Raw genomic sequence first — 27,549 nt, forward strand, 5'->3', positions numbered from 1 at the left:
AACAGGAAGCAGTGAGGACAGGAAGCAGTGAGGACAGGAAGCAGTGAGGACAGGAAGCAGTGAGGACAGGAAGCAGTGAGGACAGGAAACAGGAAACAGTGAGGACAGGAAACAGTGAGGACAGGAAACAGTGAGGACAGGAAACAGGAAGCAGTGAGGACAGGAAACAGGAAGCAGTGAGGACAGGAAACAGTGAGGACAGGAAACAGGAAGCAGTGAGGACAGGAAACAGTGAGGACAGGAAACAGTGAGGACAGGAAACAGGAAGCAGTGAGGACAGGAAACAGTGAGGACAGGAAACAGGAAGCAGTGAGGACAGGAAACAGTGAGGACAGGAAACAGGAAGCAGTGAGGACAGGAAACAGTGAGGACAGGAAACAGGAAGCAGTGAGGACAGGAAACAGTGAGGACAGGAAGCAGTGAGGACAGGAAACAGGAAACAGTGAGGACAGGAAGCAGTGAGGACAGGAAACAGTGAGGACAGGAAACAGGAAGCAGTGAGGACAGGAAGCAGTGAGGACAGGAAACAGTGAGGACAGGAAACAGTGAGGACAGGAAACAGTGAGGACAGGAAACAGTGAGGACAGGAAACAGTGAGGACAGGAAGCAGTGAGGACAGGAAACAGGAAGCAGTGAGGACAGGAAGCAGTGAGGACAGGAAACAGGAAGCAGTGAGGACAGGAAACAGGAAGCAGTGAGGACAGGAAACAGGAAGCAGTGAGGACAGGAAGCAGTGAGGACAGGAAACAGGAAGCAGTGAGGACAGGAAACAGGAAGCAGTGAGGACAGGAAGCAGTGAGGACAGGAAGCAGTGAGGACAGGAAACAGGAAGCAGTGAGGACAGGAAACAGGAAGCAGTGAGGACAGGAAGCAGTGAGGACAGGAAACAGGAAGCAGTGAGGACAGGAAACAGGAAGCAGTGAGGACAGGAAGCAGTGAGGACAGGAAACAGGAAGCAGTGAGGACAGGAAAAAGTGAGGACAGGAAGCAGGAAGCAGTGAGGACAGGAAACAGTGAGGACAGGAAGCAGGAAGCAGTGAGGACAGGAAACAGTGAAACAGGAAGCAGTGAGGACAGGAAACAGTGAGGACAGGAAGCAGGAAGCAGTGAGGACAGGAAGCAGTGAGGACAGGAAGCAGGAAGCAGTGAGGACAGGAAACAGTGAAACAGGAAGCAGTGAGGACAGGAAACAGGAAGCAGTGAGGACAGGAAACAGTGAGGACAGGAAACAGGAAGCAGTGAGGACAGGAAACAGTGAGGACAGGAAGCAGTGAGGACAGGAAACAGGAAACAGTGAGGACAGGAAACAGGAAGCAGTGAGGACAGGAAACAGTGAGGACAGGAAACAGGAAGCAGTGAGGACAGGAAACAGTGAGGACAGGAAACAGGAAACAGTGAGGACAGGAAACAGTGAGGACAGGAAGCAGTGAGGACAGGAAACAGTGAGGACAGGAAACAGGAAGCAGTGAGGACAGGAAACAGTGAGGACAGGAAGCAGTGAGGACAGGAAGCAGTGAGGACAGGAAACAGTGAGGACAGGAAACAGTGAGGACAGGAAGCAGTGAGGACAGGAAACAGGAAGCAGTGAGGACAGGAAACAGGAAGCAGTGAGGACAGGAAACAGGAAGCAGTGAGGACAGGAAACAGGAAACAGTGAGGACAGGAAACAGTGAGGACAGGAAGCAGTGAGGACAGGAAACAGGAAGCAGTGAGGACAGGAAACAGTGAGGACAGGAAACAGGAAGCAGTGAGGACAGGAAACAGGAAGCAGTGAGGACAGGAAGCAGTGAGGACAGGAAGCAGTGAGGACAGGAAACAGGAAGCAGTGAGGACAGGAAACAGGAAGCAGTGAGGACAGGAAGCAGTGAGGACAGGAAACAGGAAACAGTGAGGACAGGAAAAAGTGAGGACAGGAAGCAGTGAGGACAGGAAGCAGGAAGCAGTGAGGACAGGAAACAGTGAGGACAGGAAGCAGGAAGCAGTGAGGACAGGAAACAGTGAGGACAGGAAGCAGGAAGCAGTGAGGACAGGAAACAGGGCTGCGGCAGCGAACACGACCACAGCGTTTGGCCCAGATAGATCTACTTCTGAAATGTAGGGTCGTAGAAATGAAGACCGAACAAGATATTGGTAAGTTACCTCCTTATACTACATCATTATTGGTAAGCTACCTCCTTATACTACATCATTATTGGTAAGCTACCTCCTTATACTACATCATTATTGGTAAGCTACCTCCTTATACTACATCATTATTGTTAAGCTACCTCCTTATACTACATCATTATTGGTAAGCTACCTCCTTATACTACATCATTATTGGTAAGCTACCTCCTTATACTACATCATTATCGGTAAGCTACCTCCTTATACTACATCATTATTGGTAAGCTACCTCATACTACATCATTATTGGTAAGCTACCTCCTTATACTACATCAGTATTGGTAAGCTACCTCCTTATACTACATCATTATTGGTAAGTTACCTCCTTATACTACATCAGTATTGGTAAGCTACCTCCTTATACTACATCATTATTGGTAAGTTACCTCCTTATACTACATCATTATTGGTAAGTTACCTCCTTATACTACATCATTATTGGTAAGTTACCTCCTTATACTACATCATTATCGGTAAGCTACCTCCTTATACTACATCATTATTGGTAAGTTACCTCCTTATACTACATCATTATTGGTAAGTTACCTCCTTATACTACATCATTATTGGTAAGTTACCTCCTTATACTACATCATTATTGGTAAGATACCTCCTTATACTACATCATTATTGGTAAGCTACCTCCTTATACTACATCATTATTGGTGAGCGACCTCCTTATACTACATCATTATTGGTAAGCTACCTCCTTATACTACATCATTATCGGTAAGTTACCTCCTTATACTACATCATTATAGGTAAGCTACCTCCTTATACTACATCATTATAGGTAAGCTACCTCCTTATACTACATCATTATCGGTAAGTTACCTCCTTATACTACATCATTATAGGTAAGATACCTCCTTATACTACATCATTATTGGTAAGCTACCTCCTTATACTACATCATTATTGGTAAGCTACCTCCTTATACTACATCATTATTGGTAAGCTACCTCCTTATACTACATCATTATTGGTAAGCTGCCTCCTTATACTACATCATTATTGGTAAGCTACCTCCTTATACTACATCATTATAGGTAAGCTACCTCCTTATACTACATCATTATAGGTAAGCTACCTCCTTATACTACATCATTATTGGTAAGTTACCTCTTTATACTACATCATTATTGGTAAGCTACCTCCTTATACTACATCATTATTGGTAAGCTACCTCCTTATATTACATCATTATAGGTAAGCTACCTCCTTATACTACATCATTATTGGTAAGATACCTCCTTATACTACATCATTATTGGTAAGATACCTCCTTATACTACATCATTATTGGTAAGCTACCTCCTTATACTACATCATTATTGGTAAGCTACCTCCTTATACTACATCATTATTGGTAAGTTACCTCTTATACTACATCATTATTGGTAAGCTACCTCCTTATACTACATCATTATTGGTAAGTTACCTTCTTATACTACATCATTATTGGTAAGCTACCTCCTTATACTACATCATTATTGGTAAGCTACCTCCTTATACTACATCATTATTGGTAAGATACCTCCTTATACTACATCATTATTGGTAAGCTACCTCCTTATACTACATCATTATTGGTAAGTTACCTCATACTACATCATTATTGGTAAGCTACCTCCTTATACTACATCATTATTGGTAAGCTACCTCCTTATACTACATCATTATTGGTAAGCTACCTCTTTATACTACATCATTATTGGTAAGCTACCTCCTTATACTACATCATTATTGGTAAGCTACCTCTTTATACTACATCATTATTAGATTTTGGAACCTATGGAACCTGTTCTAGTGACTAGCTGGTCCTTAAGGTCCAGTTTGCTCTGAACAGGGTAAATCTACATGTTGCTATGATGCCCCTCTAGCTCATGAAATGAACTCCAACAGTCCTTAAAGCTCGAGATTCTCTCCTCTGTTGCAGAGTTTAAAACCTTGATGTCCAACCTTTGTCAATCAAGTTGTACGTGTTTTACTTTTAATTGATTTGTTATCCTTGCTTTTTGCCTCGTCTTGCCGTCTTATTGTTCTGGTTTTATATGCTGTAAATGAGGGAAACCTCAGTTGCCTTTTAGAGTTGAAATAAAGGTTTGGAATTAAATGAATATACAGACATACCGCTCACAGGACGCGCTCCAAATCATATCACTAAAACAACTGCACACAATTTCATGTGTGCACACAAACAATTATTTGATGAGCTTGATCGATGCCCTTATGTAACCAAGATCAATCAATTGTCAATGATCCATTAATAACATGTTGAGTCTAGACCAAAGCTCATTTAAAATAACACGTGTATATATATAACATGTATATTATCAATACAACATGGCATCAATCTCTTTAGAGACAGCCGGTCAGCATGCAGTACACGCCTGCTCCTCAGGGGGGAGACAAACAGCCTCCTCAGTCTCAAACACCAACAACAACAGCAGGACAGGCTGTGTGTGTGTGTGTGTGTGTGTGTGTGTGTGTGTGTGTCTGTGTGTGTGTGTGTGTGCGTGAGAGAAAAACAGAGTTGTTTTGTGTGAATAATAAACCATAAACTTGTATCTGTCCATCTGTATAAGTCCATTCCCCGTAAGATCTCGTCCTGAAGGGTCATTTGGCCGGTGAACCTAAAGATGGCCAGCATGTAGGAGGAGTCTGTTCACACAGGAGGACCCGGCAGCGTCAGGTTCTCACGGCTGGCTCCGCGAGACAGAAACTCACCCCGGCTGCCACCTCGTCTCTGTTGCAGATGTCGATAGGAACCACCTCCACCGTCTTCCACGTGGGCTCGTCCAGGTCGTGCACCTGGCGCAGGGAGAGGGAGGAACAAGCCATTTTTTAACATTCAAAGCTTCGATTGAAGTATTCGAACAAAGCTTCGAATGTCTATAAAAAATTATTATTACTTTTTTTTAATACATTTTAATTTTTTAACTGAATCCTCAATTTGAATAAAGTGCTTAATCTGATTAAATTGGTATTTTTCTTTTATTAAATCAACTTTATTTAATGAATATAACTTGTCAGTTTCGTCAACATAAATAATCCAATAAGGGCACGGTTGGTATGAAAGTGATGGTGACGTCTTATAGTATAATATTATAATATTAGTGTAGCCTAATCTTTAACTGCAACTGTGAAGAAAACCCCCATTGGTTTGAATAGAAAAAAAAAAAAGATAAAAAAAAAAAAAATTTAAAATTCGAATGTTGATTTAGAATTTGAATGTCAACATTATGATCGAAGATTCGAAGCATTCGGTACAGCCCTACAAGCCATTATGCCACAACAATGTGGAACGCCCTAGTACCCACAGCCGTGAAATAATGTGAATCCTGACCCTCCTTCAAAACCGCTCTCAAAGAGCACCTACGGGAGGCCGCAATTCGAAACTGGCCCCGGTAAATGTCCAAACCCCCCCCCCAAAATGTATATATTCTCTGTAAATAAACAGTACTGTATATTTGTATAAGTCATAAATGTCTGGATGTAACAGTACTGTATATCATAAATGTTATGAATTGAAAATGGGGGACCCTGATGTAAACAAGACGAAGGTCTTTCTCTGGTCTGCATCCCCTTAACAATTGTGTGTAATTGAGCCGTACTGTATTGTACCCATTCTGCAATCTGTTAATACAGTTTTCAATCAATCAATCAATCAATCAATCAATGACGTATAATCTTGCCAGCTAGGGTACAGATCCTCATCTGCACCTTTGTTTACACCGTTTATTTTTCTCATATCTTTATATTCAGAGTGAATTCTATTACACTGTATATTCCTTCTCATATTTCTATATTCAGATCAGATTGTATTACCTATATTTATGCATCCCCTCTCCCCCCTGCTGCTATGACACCCGAATTACCCCCCCAAGGGGATCAATAAAAAGGAAAATATTATCTTGTGTTAAGAATTCACATGTTAAAGCCTGTGCCCCACGCCTGTTTGGTCAATATTTCAGAACACGCACCGCTCTCCTTGAAGCGAGAGAGCGAGAGCGAGAGCGAGAAAGAGAGAGAGAGACCTCAGATGTGTGACATCACCCGGATGTATAATCTGGGGCATGAGATGTTTGCTCGTCTCGTACGCCCAGCTGTAAAACATTCTGCATGTTCACAGCAGGGGTGTAAAGTGCTTGAGCAATTGTACTTTGTTACAATACTTAAGCAGGGATTAAAGCAAAAAATAAAATCTCCTGACTGAACTTTCAGGCCAAGTCACTCTTATTTTAACCTCCACTGTTTTTTTTTTTATTATTTTAATTTTTTTAATAGCGTTAGCGTTTTAAGGGAGCCTACTTGTAGAGCCTACTGTCCTGACTGTGACTATAGACCCTACTGTTGTGGTTGTTGTGCCAGGCAGGGAGGCTGTGTGCTGGAGAGCGTGAATGCAAGTCTTGTGGCTAGCTTCTGATTGATGGTGAGCTAGCACCCCTTTCCCATTACTTTGAACCATGAACTAAAAGGCTTGTTATCATACAAAGGGACTAAACACGTTTCGCAATTATGCCACAACAATGTGGAACGCCCTACCCACAGCTGTAAAAAAAAAAATGTAATCCTATTCCGTACCCACATTCAAAACCACTCTCAAAGAGCACCTACGGGAGGCTGCCATTCGAAACTGGCCACCGTAAATGTCCAACCCCCCCCCGCCCCCCCCCCCCCCAATGGACAATCTCCTCCCCACCGTATGTATATTTTTTTTTACCACCCAGCCACCCCCCCCTAATGTACAGTCTCCTCCTCATCATATGTATATATTTACTGTTGGGATCTCTGGGTAACTACTGTATATTTGCATATCGTATATGTGACAAATGTAACAGTACTATATACCCGGTACCTGTATCTGTATGTCATGTATGTCCCCATGTCATAAATGTCATGTATGTTGTGTATGTCATAAATGTCACTATGAATTGAAAATGGGGGACCCTGATGTAAACAAGACGGAAGTCTTTCTCTGGTCTGCATCCCCTTAACAATTGTGTGTATTGAGCCGTACTGTATTGTACCCATTCTGCAATCTGTTAAATAAAGTTCTCATTCATTCATTAAAGTTTCCACGCTCATATGGGCTCCGATGAGTATCAGAGGTGTGAGAAATAAGTTTTGTTTGGGTTTTGTCCGCTAAAGTAGGCCTAATACAGGATTTGTGCACATGTGTTTTCTGACAGAGCCTAATGATGTGAATGCGTTTCTGCTACTGGATTTACCAGATCCAGAGTGAATGAAAACTTTATTTAATACACGAGACCCTCTTCTTGGGACCAAGTAAGGTTTCGTCGATAATCCAATGTACAGCCAATCAAATCCCCATCAATGGAAAATGAACCCGCCCATACCCATGAATGAATGAAAACTTTATTTAACAGATTGCAGAATGGGTACAATACAGTACGGCTCAATACACACAATTGTTAAGGGGATGCAGACCAGAGAAAGACGTTTGTCTTGTTTCCATCAGGGTCCCCCATTTTCAATTCATCGACATTTATGACATACACAACATACATGACATTTATGGCATAGGGACATACAGATATTTAGTACTGATACATTTGTGACATAAACGGTATTCAAATATACAGTACTGTTACCCATAGATCCTGACAGAGTATATACATATGATGGGGAGGAGACTATACATGCTGATTGGTCCTTGTGCAAGACTAGAAAGCGGGGATCTTTGATTAAACACCTGCTATCAGAAGAATAGACAGTCAGAAAAAAGCTTTTTACTTTAACTTTTTAGTACTCAAGTACATTTAAAAGTAGAAACTTTTGGACTTTTACTCAGGTGTGTTTTTAGCCAGATACTCTGACTTTTACTTGAGTACGATTTTGAGACGGTACCCATATACTTTCACTTAAGTATAATTTCTGGGTACTTTTTACACCCCTGGCCGGGTCCCCCTCGTTTTTGGTGCTGAATGGTTGGCGACGAAACACGAGAATGAGTTAAGGAATTCCATTTTCCAAATTTCTTCTCTCCAGAAATCAAGCACTTTAAGCACTTCCAAGGACCTTGTGCGAACCCTGTGTTCACAGACACTGACAGCTGTCCTGGAACACAGGACCGTCACATGTGAATTCTGAAGACGGGTGGCATTCCCCCTTTAATCTACCCCCCCAATCAGTGGTGTGTCTAAAAGGGGAGGGGCTACCTTACACCAGTATAAATACAAGAGTTCCTTTTCAAGTCACTTACATTTTCTAGCGTTCCCATATCTGGTTTGTGCCACGTCTCGATCTTTATCATGAAGTCGTCCCTCATCCACTCGTTCTGAAAAGGAGCAGAGGACACATGATGTTTCATATTGCGATATGGAAGAAATTAATATCACGATAGTCATTATTAAGACTTTAAAACAAACACTCACCTTTAACATTCACTTTAAACACTCTACACCCTATTTGATCTATTTATTACAAAAAGATTTGCACTACATGTACATCCATATTGTTTGCATTTTGTACAGTGTTTGGTCTTTAACTCTTTTTACTGTATGAAGCACATTCTCAGGAGGCTCATACAGAACCAAGCATTTCACTGTAATGTACCTGTACCTTATCAGGGCTGTACGCTAAGCTTTTTCACTAGGGGCACACCTGCCCCTAAATGAGAAATTTAGGGGCAAAAAAGATTTTTTAGGGGCACATTTTTAAATAACAATTTTACCATTATTAAAATAATATGTTCCTCCTGCCTCATTACTGTGGTCCTTTTATTTAACATTTAAGTGCGTTTGTTTTCAGGTTTGTATCTTTTATAATGAACCAACTGAGAAAGTGTGTAAATCACTAATAGAACAAAAACAACAAACTGTGTGTGTGTGCGCGCTTGTGTAGTGCTCCTTGAATGAGATCACCACAACACACACACACCATTGCATTAATCAGGAGGACAAGAAACTCTGCATACATTTGTTTCACAATGAAAAGTGCTTTAGAAATCAAATGAATTATTATTGTAAATAACCCCATGAAAGGTTTATTTGTATGGGTAATTACCTGCTTCATATTTGTGATGTTACTGGTTTCAGTGTGTGTCTAAAGTGATCAATGTGTTGGGCCGTTTATAGAGATCTATGCCAATTAATGTTTATGTATATCCGGGACTTTTTTTAATAAGAATTGAGAGGTATTTGTATATGTGACCTTTATTTTGAAACCCGTGTTGCGACGCAACCTTATTTACATTTGCGCTTTTGACAGTGAAATGTTCAGTCCAACTTAGCTGGAAGGAAAGACTAATCAAAAAGGTTTAATTGACCCGTATGAGGCTCTTACGGTAGGACTACTCACCTAATGCATAGCTGAACCTGAACGTTAGAAGTGTCCGTGTCCCCGTCAATCAATCATCACATCATCACGTCAATCATCATCATCTTATCATCTCTCCACATCGGACGTGGTTGTCATAAGATGGACTGATATCCACTCCGTTGTTCTTTTTTGCGTCTTAAATGTATTGAAATGAGGTGCTTCTTTGGCGATGCAATAGCCCATATTGAAAGGAAGAGAGCCCACATTCAGTTTCGTTTTGCTAGGAATTATGGGATTTGGTGTTGGATGTATAGACTACGCAGATAGGGACATGGTCTTTAATCGCACGATAGACTACAAGTACCAGGTACTAGCGTGACCCAGATTCACTCCACACGCAAATCTTTTTTTTCACTCAGGCGATCGCAGTAAGTTCATTCATTGCCGACAGATTCTTTCATAGCACCACGACATTGTGTCGCACTGTACAGCCCTGGTTGTAGGCTAATGTTTTTAAAAAAATGTATCCAATTTGTATGGATTAATTTAGGAGTGAAATGCGAATGAAGGGTTGAAATCACAACTCGCAACGTTGCTCCCAAATAATATTTCAAACTCGCAACGGCCAAATTAAGGGGCAATTTGCGACGAGATCATCGCACTGTACAGCCCTGCTTATATGTGACAAATAGAATAAAACTTGAACTAAGACACACACTAATATATATATAATATATATATATATTTAAAAAAAAAATTAAGCGGCCCCACAGAGGTTTATTGTAAAATGCAGCTTGCATCTGGCCTACGCGGTGGGTCTTTTCGGGACACCGAGCCATCATCATGGGTTATGCAATCCACAAAGTGTGACATAAAGCCGAAACTGCTATTTTCAAAATGACATTCCCTCAACTATTTAATAAATATTGAACAAGATTAGTGAGGAATTTTGAGTTAATATGTGCTTGTTATGATAAATCTGGACCGTAGAATGTGTATCATGATATGTGTCGATGTCCTGATTTCATCACAATAATATGATGATCCCATTGAAAGATGATCATAGTGAATTATCGCCCAGCTGGGGAAATTATAATTCACTCTACGCCGATGATCTGGGTCTATTTTAACCCTTTCACTACCACACACTGCAGAAGGTTAAGCCACTAACGAGGAAAGTCAGTACCGAGAACACGCCACGAATGGGAGAGCGCCTCGAGAGAAGTCTATTTAAACCCCCACAGCGAATCCAATTGACCACTTAGCCGTTTGGACGGGAACAGTGCTGCCGATAGTGTAGTACGTGTGGCTGCTGCTCCTCCTGTGATCTCAATGCAAATTAAGGTCCAGCGACTTTGCACTCTGAGCACAGAGTAACAGTAGAAATTCTTGAATATCTTCCTGTATATATTTAAAATTGTCACTGTCATTTTACTGTATATTATTGGTTGTATATAAATATTTTAGAATGTGTATATCTTTGACTGCATTTTTATTCTTATTTTAGATTTTTTTTTTTCGCGAGCGTACTGTGGTGTTGAATTTCCCTCGGGATCAATAAAGTACTTCTATTCTATTCTATAACAGCTGGGGCCAAAAAGAGTTGGCGGAATCAAAGATCTGTTAATACGGTAGCGGTCAAACAAAAGCCCTCCGCTCAAGAGAAACGCATGCATCTCACGAGGAGAAGACAAAACAAAAGCCCTGCGCTCAGAGAAACACATGAGTCTCAGAAGGAAAAGACAATAGGGGTGGGGGGAAAATATCGATACGTAGTAGTATCGCGATACTTTTTGCGTGGCGATACTGTATCGATACAGGGACGCCAAGTATCGATATTTAATTATTCATATATTTGTATAAGGAAGTTTCATTGTTCATCTCAATACCTGTAATAGTACAGTAGTCCACACACACACACACGTGTGCATTCAGTTAAGTTGGAATATGACTGTAATACAAACAGTTCAGTTTGTCAGGTACATGCAACACAGATTACAGTGTTGACATCTGTCTGCTTGAGAAAATACCATGTTCTGCAATAAAAATTATTGAAGTGAGATGAACAGACTGAACTTTATTTAATTAGATAAAACATGTTGACAGTTTTACTTTGCAGTTGAAAAAAGGTAATAAATCGCAATATATCGCAATATTAATATCGCAATACTCAGCATAGCGCAATATATTTAGTATCGCAAATTCGCAATACTATCGTATTGTGACTCAAGTATCGTGCTAGTATCGTATCGTGAGGCCTCTGGTGATTCCCACCCGTAGAAGACAATGTGCACATTTGTGTGTCCAACGACAAGCAATCTATTTCAGTTAAGAGAAACGAACTTACCGTCACGACTGCAGAGGACGGAGACGAAGAGGACGGAGACGAAGAGGAGGGAGACGAAGAGGAGACAAAAGAGACAATTAGTACCGATAAAACTTCAGTTGTTTTGGAAACAGAACTATGTTAGAAACAGAACTATGTTAGAAACAGAACTATGTTAGCCACTAAAATTACTCGGACGTAAGGAAACAGAACTATGTTAGCCACTAAAACTACTCTGACGTAAGGAAACAGAACTATGTTAGCCACTAAAACTAAAGACGTAAGGATGCTCTTCAACTTCGAGGCAAAACTCTCGCTTCCGTTTCAAAACCACACTTGCATCTTTTGGAGAGAGACTCTGGGGACACAAGGTAACGAGACGAAGGTAACCGAATGGATGGACGGGTTGTCAGGACTTTGCATGGTTTCATCCAGGGCTGGGCGATATGGCCAAACATTTTATCATGATATATCACATTTTAGATTCCAGCCCTCAGATTACCAAAGAAGCAGTTCATGGCTTCTGAACAACGAGCAGAGCTGGGTGAACTCCTTGCCTCCAACACAAACACAAACACAGACAAACAGACGAGACAGACAGACACACTGTCAGCATCCTCCCAGATATTCCTCCAGCATTACTTTAAAGGTGGAATAGATGTGGGCGGAGCCAAGCCACTGTAGGCGGGCCCTTACAGCAGAGCAGCAAACCTCCGCTACTCTGCCAAGATTACCAGCCAGTCAAGACAAGTAGAACCCAACTCTCCTGTTCAGTAAAGCTCACATTCGCCTTGGTATCATCACTGGGCACAACATTTTTCATATCGTTCGATAGATAATTATCTATCTTTTTTATTAGTATACAAAAAAAATTTCATTATTATTTAAACAACATTTATTTTGCAGCAATTCTTTGTCGTTGCCGCCATCTTTAGTGTTACATCCCCTCACACTCCAGTTCTCAGGCTGCAGCTGGTTTAAAAGCTAAAGTAAACAGGCTTCTCTGCTGGCTGTGGCTCCAGGGGAGTTGTAGTTCTGGCTCTGCTCGTTTCTTTTCTATCTTTTGGCGCTTTTTTGGTGGACAAACCACCGCACATGTGCACTGTGACTCGTGACTGGAGTCTAGTTCTGCTAGCACACATAGCCTACTGTGTACAGACGGTTTCAAACTGTATTTTAAATTAGAAAGCAAACAAAATAAATGGACAAGAGAAAAAAAAATCTTAATTTGGTCAGTATTGTCATTTGGACAAGCAAAGCCATTCCTTTAAGTTGCAGGCAAGAAAGACAAGTCTGTCCACTGTCTCTCTGGGTTTAAAGCTGCCCTGTTGCAGGTCACAATAATAATAAAAAAAAAAGAATTAGACATTATTTTTTATTATCGATTAAAATATATCGTGATAATTATCGTTATCGTTTTATCACCCAGCCCTAGTTTCATCCAGACAGTCATCTGGACCCAACAACCACAACAGAGCCCAGTTCAGCAAAGCATGGTGTGTTGTTCAGAAGACTCTTGACCTCTCATGCCAACCAATTGACCCGTCTGAACCCCGGCCCCTGTGGGACGGGAGGATCACGACGAGAGGTCAGTCGGAGGCACAACACCACGGCTCGTTGGCCACGCCGCCCCGGAGCGATAATCACCCTTCATGCCATTACCAGCACCCGTTTGGCAACCAAGATCCAAGCAATCCATGCCAAGTCCATTAGTATCATTAGTTTACGGGCCGAGCGAGTTTGTCTAATGAACGCCATTTAAAACAGTGCATTGAGATGAGGGTTTCAAAATGCAGGCTATGGATACAACTGTTAAAAAAATATAAACGGCAAGCGCACTCCTCCGGCACAGCAGGGTTCCCACAGACATTGCAAACATGAAAATCAAGGACTTTCAAGTACTTTCCCAAGCACTCTTTTTATATACGTGTTTGTCTGCTAGTGTGACAGTATAGGTAGGTTATTCATTAGATACTTACTAGTGTGACAGTATAGGTAGTTTATTCATTAGATACTTACTAGTGTGACAGTATAGGTAGGTTATTCATTAGATACTTACTAGTGTGACAGTATAGGTAGGTTATTCATTAGATACTTACTAGTGTGACAGTATAGGTAGGTTATTCATTAGATACTTACTAGTGTGACAGTATAGGTAGGTTATTCATTAGATACTTACTAGTGTGACAGTAAGGGTAGGTTATTCATTAGATACTTACTAGTACGACAGTAAGGGTAGGTTATTCATTAGATACTTACTAGTACGACAGTAAGGGTAGGTTATTCATTAGATACTTACTAGTACGACAGTATGGGTAGGTTATTCATTAGATACTTACTAGTACGACAGTATGGGTAGGTTATTCATTAGATACTTACTAGTACGACAGTATGGGTAGGTTATTCATTAGATACTTACTAGTACGACAGTATGGGTAGGTTATTCATTAGATACTTACTAGTACGACAGTAAGGGTAGGTTATTCATTAGATACTTACTAGTACGACAGTATGGGTAGGTTATTCATTAGATACTTACTAGTACGACAGTATGGGTAGGTTATTCATTAGATACTTACTAGTACGACAGTATGGGTAGGTTATTCATTAGATACTTACTAGTACGACAGTATGGGTAGGTTATTCATTAGATACTTACTAGTACGACAGTATGGGTAGGCGTTCCAAGCTTTTTCGTGGAAGGTTAGAGCTCCCTCGGGTGCGATCATCTTCACAAACGATGGGACTTTACTGGGGAAGAGAGAGGAGGACGTCAACACACACTCACAGCAGGGCTCCCACCATTAAAATCACGCAGAAAATTCAAGGACTTGTTCTTGTTCAAGGACTAGTAGCTACCCGTACCCAGCATGCCGTTGAGAGGTGTAACAGTTAGTCCCCTCTCAATACACTACACACAGTGTAGTTGCCGGTTAAAAACAGGGGAAAATATATATTTTTTTAGACTAAATGATATTCGAATTAACTATTACGATTTTTTTTTTTTTTATGATTGAATGATTATTTGAAAATGAATGCCCATCCCTACGGGACGGCACCGCTGCTCTGCCCCCCCACCTCTACTGTGGTATGAAGCCCGGTGGTGTAGTGGTTAACACTGCCGCCTGACAGCTAGAAGGCCCAGGGTTCGATTCCCGCTCGGGGACCAGGTTTCCGCGATGCCAGGTACCCAGGTGGGGGGGGGGGGGGTATCTCCCGGGCCTTTCTGTGTGGAGTTTGCATGTTCTCCCCCCCGTGCTCGCAATGCCCCCCCCCCCCCACCCCGGATAAGATAACCCCAATGGAAAAAGATGCACAACACATCGCTAACGCTGTCGCGGCCCCACACCGCAGCCCTTATATCTGGGTCATGTGCAGAGACTCAATCGCATCGGCGACCCAAAAGAAAATTGCGTGTGTGCGTGTTCCTGTGCCGCCCATCGCATGTGTGTGTCACAGGGCTGAGCCGAAACGTTTGTTCGTTACGTTGGCATTCGAATACTAAATCAATTTTTTTTTGTTTTTTTTTTTAGATTTTTTGAAAATTTAGATTTTGCACTTTTATTTTTACTCTGTTGCAAACATTCTTATGAGTTTCAGGTAGTTTTATTTTTTTACCGATATGGTATGACTCTGGAACCTTGAAGATAAGTCAGGTGTGTGCATTTTTTGATTCCAGCCCTCAGATTACCAAAGAAGCAGTTCATGGCTTCTGAACAACGAGCAGAGCTGGGTGAACTCCTTGCCTCCAACACAAACACACAGACAAACAAACAGACAGACGAGACAGACAGACACACTGTCAGCATCCTCCCAGATATTCCTCCAGCATCACTTTAAAGGAGGAACAGATGTGGGCGGAGCCAAGCCACTGTAGGCGGGCCCTTACAGCAGAGCAGCAAACCTCCGCTGCACTGCCAAGATTACCAGCCAGTCAAGACAAGCAGAACCCAACTCTCCTGTTCAGTAAAGCTCACATTCGCCTTGGTCTCATCACTGGGCACGAATTTTTTTTATTTTTAATAAAAAATAATAATAAAAAAATATGTATATATATATATATATTTTTTATGTGTCTATTCATTCTGTTTAAACCAATGGGGGTTTTCTTCACAGAAGCAGATAAAGATTAGGCTACACACTAATATTATAGTATTAAAAACTGATGAGTTATATTCATTAAAGAAAGTTGAAAAAAAAAAATACTAATTTAATCAGATTAATCACTTTATTCAAATTGAGGATTTAGTTTGAGGATATTTATTTAAAAAGAAAAGAAAAAGTGAATTTTATTAAAAAAAAAATTAACGAAGGTTTGAACGTCCGTTCGAAAAACCCTGACGAAGTTCGAAGCCCAAAAACAGGCTTCAGGGGAAACAGCTCTAGTGTGTGTGTTCCTGTGTGTGTGTTCCTGTGTGTGTGCCGCCCATCGCACGTGTGTGTGTTCCTGTTAAGGCTGAGCCCGAACCCTGTTTTTAGGGTTCGAACGTTCGCCAGGGTTTATCGAACGAACGTTCGAACGTTCGTTTTTTGTAAATTCTTTAATAAAGTTTTTTTTTATTACATTTTTTTTTTTATATATATATATTTTTTTTGTATTATAGATCCTACGGAGGGAGGCATTGCATAATCTATTGGTGAAAAAACATGTTGTTTACAGTGGTGGCTGTTCATGTAATTAAACAAAGCACTCAGAAGAAAATAAACAAGCTACAGAGTACTGCATTCATCAAAGTTCCTACTTATGATAAACAATAGCCCTTGCACACCGCAGTCACGTAAGGGGCTTAAAGGCATTCGTTTTGTGGCATTAACGTTATATAGTTAGTGTTACACGTTCAATAACAGGTATTCACTCTTGGTCGACGGGAAGGAGAGAGGCGCGCGCCTCGGCTCCTTCCACCTTCTACCTCGGAACGGGGGACGGCAGAGAGACAGAGAGACACCGGCGCGGGGGTCCCGCCGGGCTCCCAACACGCCTGCCGCCTCGGCCAGAGTTGTTTCCAACGCAACCACCTCCCGCCATGAAGCTCGCGCTCCGTGGCCGAAAATGGCTGGTATTCATTAATGATCCTTCCGCAGGTTCACCTATGGAAACCTTGTTACGACTTTTACTTCCTCGGCGGGGAGCTAACGCTACGTTAATGCTTCTCGCAAGCAGGCGGCATTGCCGGAAGTAAAAAAAATAATAAACGCTTGCCGATTGGTGGTAACAGCAGAGGCGGGTGCAAGCGGTGTGACGTAATTGGCAGAATCGCCTGTCATTCAATCAAAATTGTTCTATTGCATTGGTTGAGACTAGAGCTCTGGTTGAGTATCCAGCAACAGCCCGGCAGAGACCATACTGGTTGAGCCGAGCGACTCGGGGGACGCGCCGCTTCACATCGCCTCACCGTCGTTGCGCCTGCTTTATTTTTTTTCACCGAACGTTCGAACCCATTAATTAAAGTCCGAATGTCAGCTTAACGAACGAACGTTCGAACGTTCGGGCTCAGCCTTAGTTCCTGTGTGTGTGCCGTCCATCGCACGTGTGTGTCACTGCATGGCGAATAAAGACTTCTTCAAAGTCTAGTTGTTGTTATTATTATTATTATTATAAGCCTCCAGACACATCTACTGTGACACGAGGCCAGATGCCAGACGCCCACCTCTTTAGATGGTAGATCTTGTGCCCTTCACCCACCTCTTTAGATGGTAGATCTTGTGCGTGTACTGTCCCTTCTCGCCCTCGTTCTCGTAGGGCTCGTTCGTCAGAACCTCGATGCCCTCTCCGCCGCCCGTCTCGTTCTTGCTGGCCTCGGCCACAGAGTACAGCTGGCCCACTTGGTACTGGGGGGCACGGGGGACGAGAGAGAGAGAGAGAGAGGGGGGGGGGGGGGAGAGAGAGAGAGAGAGAGAGAGAGGGGGGGGGAGAGAGAGGGGGGGGAGAGAGAGGGGGGGGAGAGAGAGAGAGAGAGAGAGGGAGGGAGGAGAGAGAGAGAGAGAGAGGGAGGAGAGAGGGAGAGGGGAGAGGGGAGAGGGGAGAGGGGAGAGGGGAGAGGGAGAGGGAGAGGGAGAGGGAGAGGGAGAGGGAGAGAGAGAGAGAGAGGGAGGGAGAGACACACAAAAGACTCTCAGAATATGAAGTGATAATACAGTAACTCTGCCACTGAGGCGCCGTGTCGCGCCGGGAAAGAGACGTTGACATTTGTGATCAATTGACCTATTGTATCCCATTTGACATTTGATCATCATCTCGTAAAACAACCGACGCAGCCGACAGCAGAACAGGAGAAGTGACACCACTGGTAGCCGATTTCAACACCACAGTTACCTTTTTTTTTTTTTTAATCTACTTTTTTCTCCCATTTTATATTTTTCTCCCATCCCAATTTCGTATCGTCCAATTCTACCCTCCCCTGTCACGAACGTTGTTAGACCATGCCTCCCACAAGCCGGCTGCAATGTGGACCAAGCCTTGCATCACGTGTCCCCTCCGGTACTCGAGGAAGCAGCCGTCGCATCTTTTCACCTGTACAGCGCGATCTCTCAGCGTCGAGGAGTAACGCGTGGGAGGGACACGCCGCCCCCGTCGCTCCCTGATTCTGCTGCGCAGGCGCACCAACCGACCTGTAGGAGTCGCTGTCCACAACGTCCGATCCCCACCCACCAGCTTTCCCACCCCCCTAATACTGCCAATTGCGTTAGTATGAACGACCAGCCAAGCTGGTAGCAACACGGAGAGCTGGGCTCGAACCCAGCGTCTCCTGCATTAGTGGCGAGCGCCTTGCCCACTGCGCCACTTAGCCGCCCACACAATTACTTTTTCAAAGATTTACATTGTGTCATTTAGCTGAAGCTTTTATCCAAAGCGACTTACATGTTTCTGTACGACAAAGTCAGCAGGAAGGCTACGACTCTTACAGCCAAGTAACTATGTTCATCAAACAGTGTTGAAACTTGAGTGCTGCAGTGTTGAGTGCAGCGTAGTAAAGACATTAGTATAATAGTAGCGTTGTTCCTCGTCTAAGGAATAACTTTAGTTTTTTCTTGGAATCAAATGTTTCTTTTTTTCTTTTAATCAAATAATGGATAGATGAATCAACCATCGGAATAATGGTTAGTTAGGGCAACAGTGACGGTAGCGCTAACATTCGACAGGCCGGATCAAAGTCAGAGCGGTTCTACTAGAACAGGGGAGCTCAAACTTTTTTATACTGCGACCCCATTTTATTTAGGAATCTTCTTTGGTGACCCCACACTTAATGTATTGTGTCATTTCAACGTGGAATTAAGGAATATCAAAATAAAAGCACACGTTGTTGAACTTGATCATGCATATTTATTAGAAAATTGTATTACAGCACAATGTTATCAATACACATTTATAAAACGAGGCATATTTAGCCAAAATATGTTGCCAGAAGAAAAAACATGTTTTTTTTATAAAAATAATTTACTTGCCAATGTGCGACCCCACTGTCGCCTACCCACAACCCCACTTTGGGTCGCGACCCGTAGTTTGAGAACCGCTGTACTAGAACATTACAAAGGATCCAGGGCCCTCATTTATCAATGGTGCGTACGCACAGATATGTACGTAACCCGTGCGTACGATCATTTCTAAGCAAAGTGTGGGACTTATCAATTTGAACGTGTGCTTGACTTTGTGCGTATATTTACGCACAGCTCAGACCGTGCGTACCTGGCGCCCAGCGGTAGAATATTAATACTGCAACGCGGAAATAAGCTTTAGTGCATTAGTTTGACTGACGTGTTCGGTATGACCCGTAATTCATTATGGTTAATTGTAAAATAGCGACAGTAGTGTAATTATTGTCAAACCCTATAAATAGCATTTGGAATAAGTCTTTCTTTCCGAATGAATGCAGCATGGTTTATATATAGCATTATCGGAGGGGTGCACTGACTGCGCTCCGCGGGGAACTGTTTTCAGAGATAGGACAGTCCGTTTGCCGAGAGAACATAATATTATAGAGTCCGCTACCCGAGACACATTCTCCTTGATTTGTACCGCAAATTGGGGCCCAAATTAAGTGTGGAACAAAACGCACATGCCATCCCCATGCACATTCAAGTCCTCTCCACCGTCAGGTCTTTTGCCACCGGTGTTGTGCCGAATTCGGACTCCCTGCCAGAATCGGACCCCCCTTGGGAAAACACGCATACACTCTATCAGCCTATTACCCAGCATGTAATATGTTCTTTGTTAGAACTCAACCCGTTATTATTTTGCGCATAGATTGCAGAAATACGGGAACGTTTTGATTATATTTAAAAGGCTTTGACATTGTAAAACAAAATAAGTGGAATTTCTAAGTTGTAAGCAGAATGCAAGTCATTTTTTTTTTATCCACTTTTTCTCCCATTTTCTATATTTTCTCCCATCCCAATTTCGTATCATCCAATTCAACCCTCCCCTGTCTCGAACGCTGTTTCTTGCCTCCCACAAGCCGGCTGCAATGTGGACTAAGTCATACATAGCACAAGTCCCCTCCGGTACTTGAGGTAACAGCAGTCGCATCTTTTCACCTGCGCAGCTCGATCTCTCAGTGGCGAGGAGTAACGCGTGGGAGGCTCACGCTGCCCCCGACACTTCCTGATTCTACTGCGCAGGCGCACCAACCGACCTGTAGGAGTCGCTGTACCAGAATGCAAGTCATATCACCCACACGATATATGCTACCTGTATCCAGAGCATGTATGCTTTTCATTCATTTAAGACACATTTATTGCAAGGGTTTTGTAATACACACAAACTCAACAAATAACCTCCGTTCTCGTTGCAATGCGTTTTTAATTCTTTCTTATACAGTAGGAAGGGGGAAGAACACTATATCGTGAGTGTTCATATGACTTGTATTCTGCTTACAGCTTCGAAAACGCATGTGTGATAAATCCCGATTTTTCTGTGCGTACACACATTCTAAATTCCGTGCGTAGGAACGGAAATAGAACACTTTCTACGCATCGTTGATAAATGAGGGCCCAGTTCACTAGCCTGAGCGTGACTTCAGCTCCCTACGCTCTGTGGTGCAGATCACTAGCCCAAGTGTGCCAGGCACACTCCCTGGGGTTATAATGAAGTAGACACTCACCTCCTCCACAGAGACCGGTAAGACCACGCGGCTGTGAGGGAGAGAGAGAGAGAGAGACAAGTTAGAACCAATTTCCATCTTCTAAAGCTGCAGAGAAGTGTAGCGATGGGATCCTTGGGAGCAGTTTGAATGCGATGCTTGGGGTAATGAATGAATGAAAACTTTATTTAACAGATTGCAGAATGGGTACAATACAGTACGGCTCAATACACACAATTGTTAAGGGGATGCAGACCTGAGAAAGACGTTTGTCTTGTTTCCATCAGGGTCCCCCATTTTCAATTCATATAGACATTTATGACATACACAACATACATGACATTTATGGCATAGGGACATACAGGTATTTAGTACTGATACATTTGTGACATAAACGGTATTCAAATATACAGTACGGTTACCCCTAGATCCTGACAGAGTATATACATATGATGGGGAGGGGACTGTACATTAGGAGGGGGTGGGTGTGGGTGGGAGAGAAATATACATACGGTGGGGTGGAGACTGTACATTAGGAGGGGGTGGGTGGGTGGGGGAGGAATATACATATGGCGGGGAGGGAATATATACATGCGGTGGGGAGGAGACTGTACATTAGGAGGGGGTGGGTGGGTGGGGCAGGAATATACATATGGCGGGGAGGGAATATATACATGCGGTGGGGAGGAGACTGTCTATTAGGAGGTGGTGGGGGTTTTGGGCATTTACGGTGGCCAGTTTCGAATTGCAGCCTCCCGTAGGTGCTCTTTAAGAGCGGTTTTGAATGTGGGTAGGGATTGATCAGGGTAATGTGTGAGGGTAATGATCAGATTCAGGGTAAACAATCGATTCATCGCAATTATCTCTACACAATACATACAATTATCTCTACACAATACATACAATATCTCCATCTGTGGATCAGATGTGGACCTCCGTGTTACAAGCTGGTATTATTGCGCGTGTCTTTCTGCTCTGCTGTGTTTGGCAAGAACAATAGTTCAGAGAAAGTTGAAACCAAAATGAAAGAAATCGATTTTTGGAATCAATGTTTAATCTTAGAAGATGAAGCGTGATACAATCGATCCTCCCCGGCCACAGCTACAGAATTGACAGCAGAATATATCAGCAAGTGGCAATTCCACATCCATTTGTTACAATATGGTTCCAGGGGTTGAGAGCTGTGGGCGTGTTCAAACGTTTGGGCGATGACTTTGACACTGCAGGTTTCACAGTGACAGGACACTGGCTGGTGATAAGGTATGATCTAGCCGCCTGCATCCACATTTATACACCCTTCAGAAACAGCCCATACCAAGTTAGCGTTTCAGTGCAAACCCACTCTCAGTTCTAAGCAATTGTGAATGAATGACTGGATGAATGAATGATCCTTCCATGTATATATATCGCGTGTAGGGTAACCTGTGTAGGGTAACCCACAATATAGGGTTATGTGGTAGGCCTCTCTCACCTACATGCACCAATGACGAATGTATTGCTCAACTACATATCTTGACCACGGCCTGTCTGACCTCATAGCATGTGTGCAAAACTTCAAGGCATTTGATCACAAATACTTAAGTTATTTGGCAGACAAGACAGCCGCAGCCACAAAATGGCATATGGTAAGTGTCGACAATGTTTTATAATTTTTATGTTAATTTTCATCATAAAAGTTCTGTGCCCCCGAAATACAAAAAAGCCCCCGAAAATCAATTAAGGGGGGCAAAAAAACCACAGGGAAAAAAAAGTTTATTTCTAACCCTGGATAAGTTATCATTATCACTATTATCATTACTACTAGTACTAACACTTTGTTCTATTATTATTACTACCCATCCTATCTGTACCCCCCCCCCCCCAATGCTGCTGTGTGACACTTGAATTTCCTCAAGGGGATTAACACTTGACAAAGAAAAAAAAAATTAAATACATCGGAAAATAAGTCTTTCAACAAATAAAAAAATGGCATAAAATTCACAACAGACTTTAAAGTCCAAATGGCAAATGTGATGGTATGTGTGTAGTAGCAGGTATTAAGACACACAGACCAGAGCCGATTACACACTCCACCTCCTCACAACACACATTCAACCGATATTCTCCTCGGCTCCTGTAAATCCAGCATGGTAAACCAGGACGGGTCAATGACATCAGAAAATCAATCAAGAATGGCCACTCCTTCTTGAACACTTAATGTGTTATTTATTAACACATTAACACTCCAGCAATAGTCGAGTGCATGATACCTCCGTTCGCTCGGTAGGCAACGTTAGCTCACGTTAGCTCTATATGTCCCAGTAAACTAAATAGTCAACAACTGAGGCGTTGTCTTAACGTTATCTAGCCGGCTAGCAGTAGCTACAGATAGCTCCTGATATCAATGTCTTATAACATTGATTCGATGCGTATTCGAGCATGCTGAATGTGATTTGACCAAAGCACAGTATACCAATAGGGTCCAGCTGCAGCGCCGGAGAATCCTGGCTGCATCTGGAGGCTACTAAGTATACACACAGACAGTGGAGCTGTTTGCAGATAGCGAGAAGTCACTTCACACACAGAGAGAGAGAGAGACACAGATAGAGACAGAGAGACAGAAAGAGAGAGAGAGAGAGAGAGAGAGAGAGAGAACAAATTGAACTCTGGCCTCTTTAAGTGTCTATTCTTCAACGTAATAGCTTATCTACTTGAAATGTACTGAAAAGAAATTTATATATGCGACACAATATACACATTTTTTTTTGGCCGGTAAGAAATATGCTTGGCGGGTAGAATCTATCCGCCACTGGCCGGTGAGTCAAAAAGTTAATTTCGTGCCCTGCACATAGACCAGTAGGTAGGGTCTATGACAGCACTCAAAGCTTCATTCGAAAACTTCAATAGAAGCTTTGAATAAAAAATTAAATAAAAAATAAAGACATTCGTACACTACAGCCCTAGAAATCAGTATTGTCATTTGGACAAGCAAAGCCATTACTTTAAGTTGCAGGCAAGAAAGACAAGTCTGTCCACTGTCTCTGGTTTTAAAGCTGCCCTGTTGCAGGTCACAATAAAAAAAAAATCAATATTTATCGATTATTAAAATATATCGCGATAATTATCGTTTTATCGCCCAGCCCTACGTGGACTCATCGCAGGTGCACTCGTTCCAAAAGACACCGGCCGTGCGGATGACGTAGGGGATGAGCATCTCATCCTCAATACCAACATATATACCATTTATCTTAAAAGAGTCGTACCGCTATTTTCAAACCTGGACCCTATTTTTCTAACTATTTGGGGTTTAAATGTCTATGAGGGACAACATTTATTGGAATCAGTTTGAGCAAGAACAGGCTGTAATGTAACCAGGGCCCAAAATTTACTTTTTGACTCACCGGCCAGTGGCGGGTAGATGGGAAAAATCTACCCGCCAAGCATATTTCTTACCGGCCAAACAAAATAAATGTTTGTGTCACATATATATTAAAAATAATTCAGTAAATTTCAAGTAGATGGGGTATTATGTTGAAGAATACACTTAAATAAGAGGCCAGAGTAAAATTGTAAGCAAATTATTTTAATATATTCATTGATGATTGATTAATCAATACATGTCAATTCAAACTAGAACAAGGAGGGCTGCAGCGTCTTTGTGGTGTGAATCCTGTGTCTTTTTGAAGGTGCTCTTGGATGAGGGGAGCCAGTTGAATACAAACAAGGACGTTCCAGGCACTCTTCTTGTATATAAAAAAGGCTTTAATAAATAGCTTAGTTCATATTAGAACCATTAAAAAATGAAGAAGGCCAATAGAGAGGCCGAAACATGGTGTTTTTTTTAATGGTTCTAATATGAACTAAGCTATTTATTAAAGCCTTTTTTTATATACAAGAAGAGTGCCTGGAACTTCCTTATTTTTATTCACATGTCAATTCAAGCTTACCGGTAAGCTTAAATTGTAACCTACTGTTAATCATCAGACTCCTCACTCTACCCTCTTTGCAGGATTTAACAACATAATAAAATGTTTTATAAACCTAACTTAAACCTCCTCAATCATGTCCTCATCAGAGTCCACAATCTCATTGATTTACTACCGATGACAAACGTGTTGTTTCCGTTTTTCTTTTTGACATACTTGCCAAACACACACATATATATATATATACTGTGAGAAAATAATAATCACACACAAAGGGATAATGGCTTATAGCAGACTTAATGATTTTAGAATATTTCAGATAATGAAATGAAATGTTTATATCAACTATCCAGTTAGTATTTATAGTGTTACGTTTGGCTTTAAAACATATTGAACGTAGAGTGAGTGAGTGAGTGAGAGAGAGAGAGAGAGAGAGAGAGAGAGAGAGAGAGAGAGAGAGAGAGAGCGAGAGAGCCAGCCCCCCCCCTTCTGAGTTGCCGTACTTGATGATGTCACACACACTAGGATGTCAACACACGGAGCCTGGATGCACGATGCATGAAGCGATAATTATAAAGAAACGAATAGCCAATAAATGTGATGTTATCTTTGAACCCCTGTTGTCAAGCCTCGTTAATATAACCCCCCCCCCCCCTTTCCTCACTAATGGAACTGGTTTTGTGGACTCACTGACTGTGCTTTGAGCGTTTCCAGGGTTAGCAGCTAACGTTAGATAGCTTAGCTTAGTTAGCTCATGGTCTGTGGGCTGTCTATAATGAAATGATAGGAAGGAAAAGCTCTGCGAAACGTTCTTTTGTTAGGTGGTCCCGCTCTCGCTGCCGCGGTGGGTTTTCTTTTTAGCGGTCGGCTTACTCCTTCCATAGTTCCACATATTTGCAACCTATTTAAAGTTATTAAGCTAACGTTAGCTCCCTACAGTGCAAGCAGGCGCCACAGGCAGTCAGGACAGAAGAGTAGTGGATGTGACGTCGGTAAACAAGCCACAAATTAGGCCTGTCGTAAGACCAAAACACACTCAGGGGAGGAAATTAGGCCACTTTACTCGCCAAATGAGAGTATTTTTTACGTTTGGCGAGTGATTCATGAAGACCACTCGCCAGTCTGGCGAGTTGACAGTGCCACGAGAGCACTGCACAAGACCCGCGGACATATATAATGTTTAATAAAAGTTCCCGCAGTACTGGCCAACCCGCGGACATATATAATGTTTAATAAAAGTTCCCGCAGTACTGGCCAACCGGCCCAACCCGCGGACATATATAATGTTTAATAAAAGTTCCCGCAGTACTGGCCAACCCGCGGACATATATAATGTTTAATAAAAGTTCCCGCAGTACTGGCCAACCCGCGGACATATATAATGTTTAATAAAAGTTCCTGCAGTACTGGCCAACCCGCGGAAATATAGAATGTTGAATAAAAGTCCCGTGGTACTGGCCATCAGTCAAGGAAGCACTCGCAAACAGATAACGTTAAACACAGAAGATGGAAAACAGACAGACTGAGCAACGGGGAACTGCATCCAACCCTAGTACAACTCTCGAGTCCAAGGCAAGGATGAAGGACACATTTAAATTACAGAGGTGTATGTTAGTCTATTGCGCACCCGACTACGACGTAAGGTTAGACATTTTATTTCATGCTCAAAAGCCCCTGGCTTGCACATCGCAGTCACGAAAGGGGCTAGCTCAACCAGTGCACAACAGCTAACAGCAGACCACTTGACGGTACTTCACAGCACTGTCGTAAGGCCACCGTGCCGTCTTAAAGGCACAGTGAACACTCGGATGCATACACAACATTGACGTGGCTTGACAACCGAGGTTCAAAGTTAACTTGATTGACTGATTGAAAACTTTATTAACAGATTGCAGAATGGGTACAATACAGTACGGCTCAATACACACAATTGTTAAGGGGATGCAGACCAGAGAAAGACTTTCGTCTTGTTTACATCAGGGTCCCCCATTTTCAATTCATCATAACATATGACATACACGACATACAGATAGACAGTACTGCTACATCTATACATTTCACATCTATCTATCTATACACTTCACAACATACTTCGGTTTTTTTCTTTCACTGCCCAACCCAGTCCAACCCAGCATCTTTCACTGCCCAGTTCAGCCCAACCCAGTCCAGAATAGATCCCTCTTTCATGTTAATATGTGTTATGCTAATATTGTGAAGAGTAGACTAGAGACTGTTATTAATGTTTTATGCTAATAAATATTTTAAAGAGTAGAGACACGGTGTGATTATTACTATGATTGAAAATCAATTTAGACGAAGACATACAAAGAAGTAATTATCACAATTAGCGATTTTTTTTGGCTGGTAAAAAATCAGTTTGTCTGGTAAAAAAAATCAGATACTCTCCAGTTGGCTGGTAAGCCAAAAAGTTAGTTTCCTCCCCTGAACACACTGCAGTTTTAATTATTTTACATGACTATTTTGTTACCCGCCACATGGCGGACAGACCTCTCAGTGGCACTCGCCAAACCTAAAATCTGGTCGCCAATGGCGGGCTCTAATTTCGGGCCCTGAATGTAACATAAGGTACATCCGCTAAAAGTACTTTTTTTTGTGTGTCAGAGAGTCTTCTATTTCTTACCCAAAATGGAAGTCTCACTCTGAAATCATGTGAATTGATGAATACGATTAATTGAAAATGGGGGACCCTGATGTAAACAAAAAGAAAGTCTTTCTCTGGTCTGCATCCCCTTAACAATTGTGTGTATTGAGCCGTACTGTATTGTAC

At 42.3% G+C, this 27,549-nt stretch overlaps 1 protein-coding gene across 1 annotated transcript in view; it reads right to left on the reverse strand.

The window, feature by feature from the left end:
- pitpnb (phosphatidylinositol transfer protein, beta) overlaps positions 1–27,549 on the reverse strand; it is a 57,017-nt gene that overhangs the window by 25,673 nt on the left and 3,795 nt on the right. The window contains exons 2-7 of the mRNA XM_084324254.1: positions 20,878–20,908; positions 17,463–17,608; positions 14,439–14,530; positions 11,801–11,808; positions 8,396–8,470; positions 4,897–4,980 (exon numbers count right to left, since the gene is read on the reverse strand). Coding sequence (XP_084180380.1) covers positions 4,897–4,980; positions 8,396–8,470; positions 11,801–11,808; positions 14,439–14,530; positions 17,463–17,608; positions 20,878–20,908 — 436 coding nt within the window. The remainder of the gene's footprint in view (positions 1–4,896; positions 4,981–8,395; positions 8,471–11,800; positions 11,809–14,438; positions 14,531–17,462; positions 17,609–20,877; positions 20,909–27,549) is intronic.

The sequence above is a fragment of the Notolepis coatsorum genome (genome assembly GCF_963971535.1).
Source record: "Notolepis coatsorum genome assembly, chromosome: 11".
NCBI lineage: Eukaryota > Metazoa > Chordata > Actinopteri > Aulopiformes > Paralepididae > Notolepis > Notolepis coatsorum.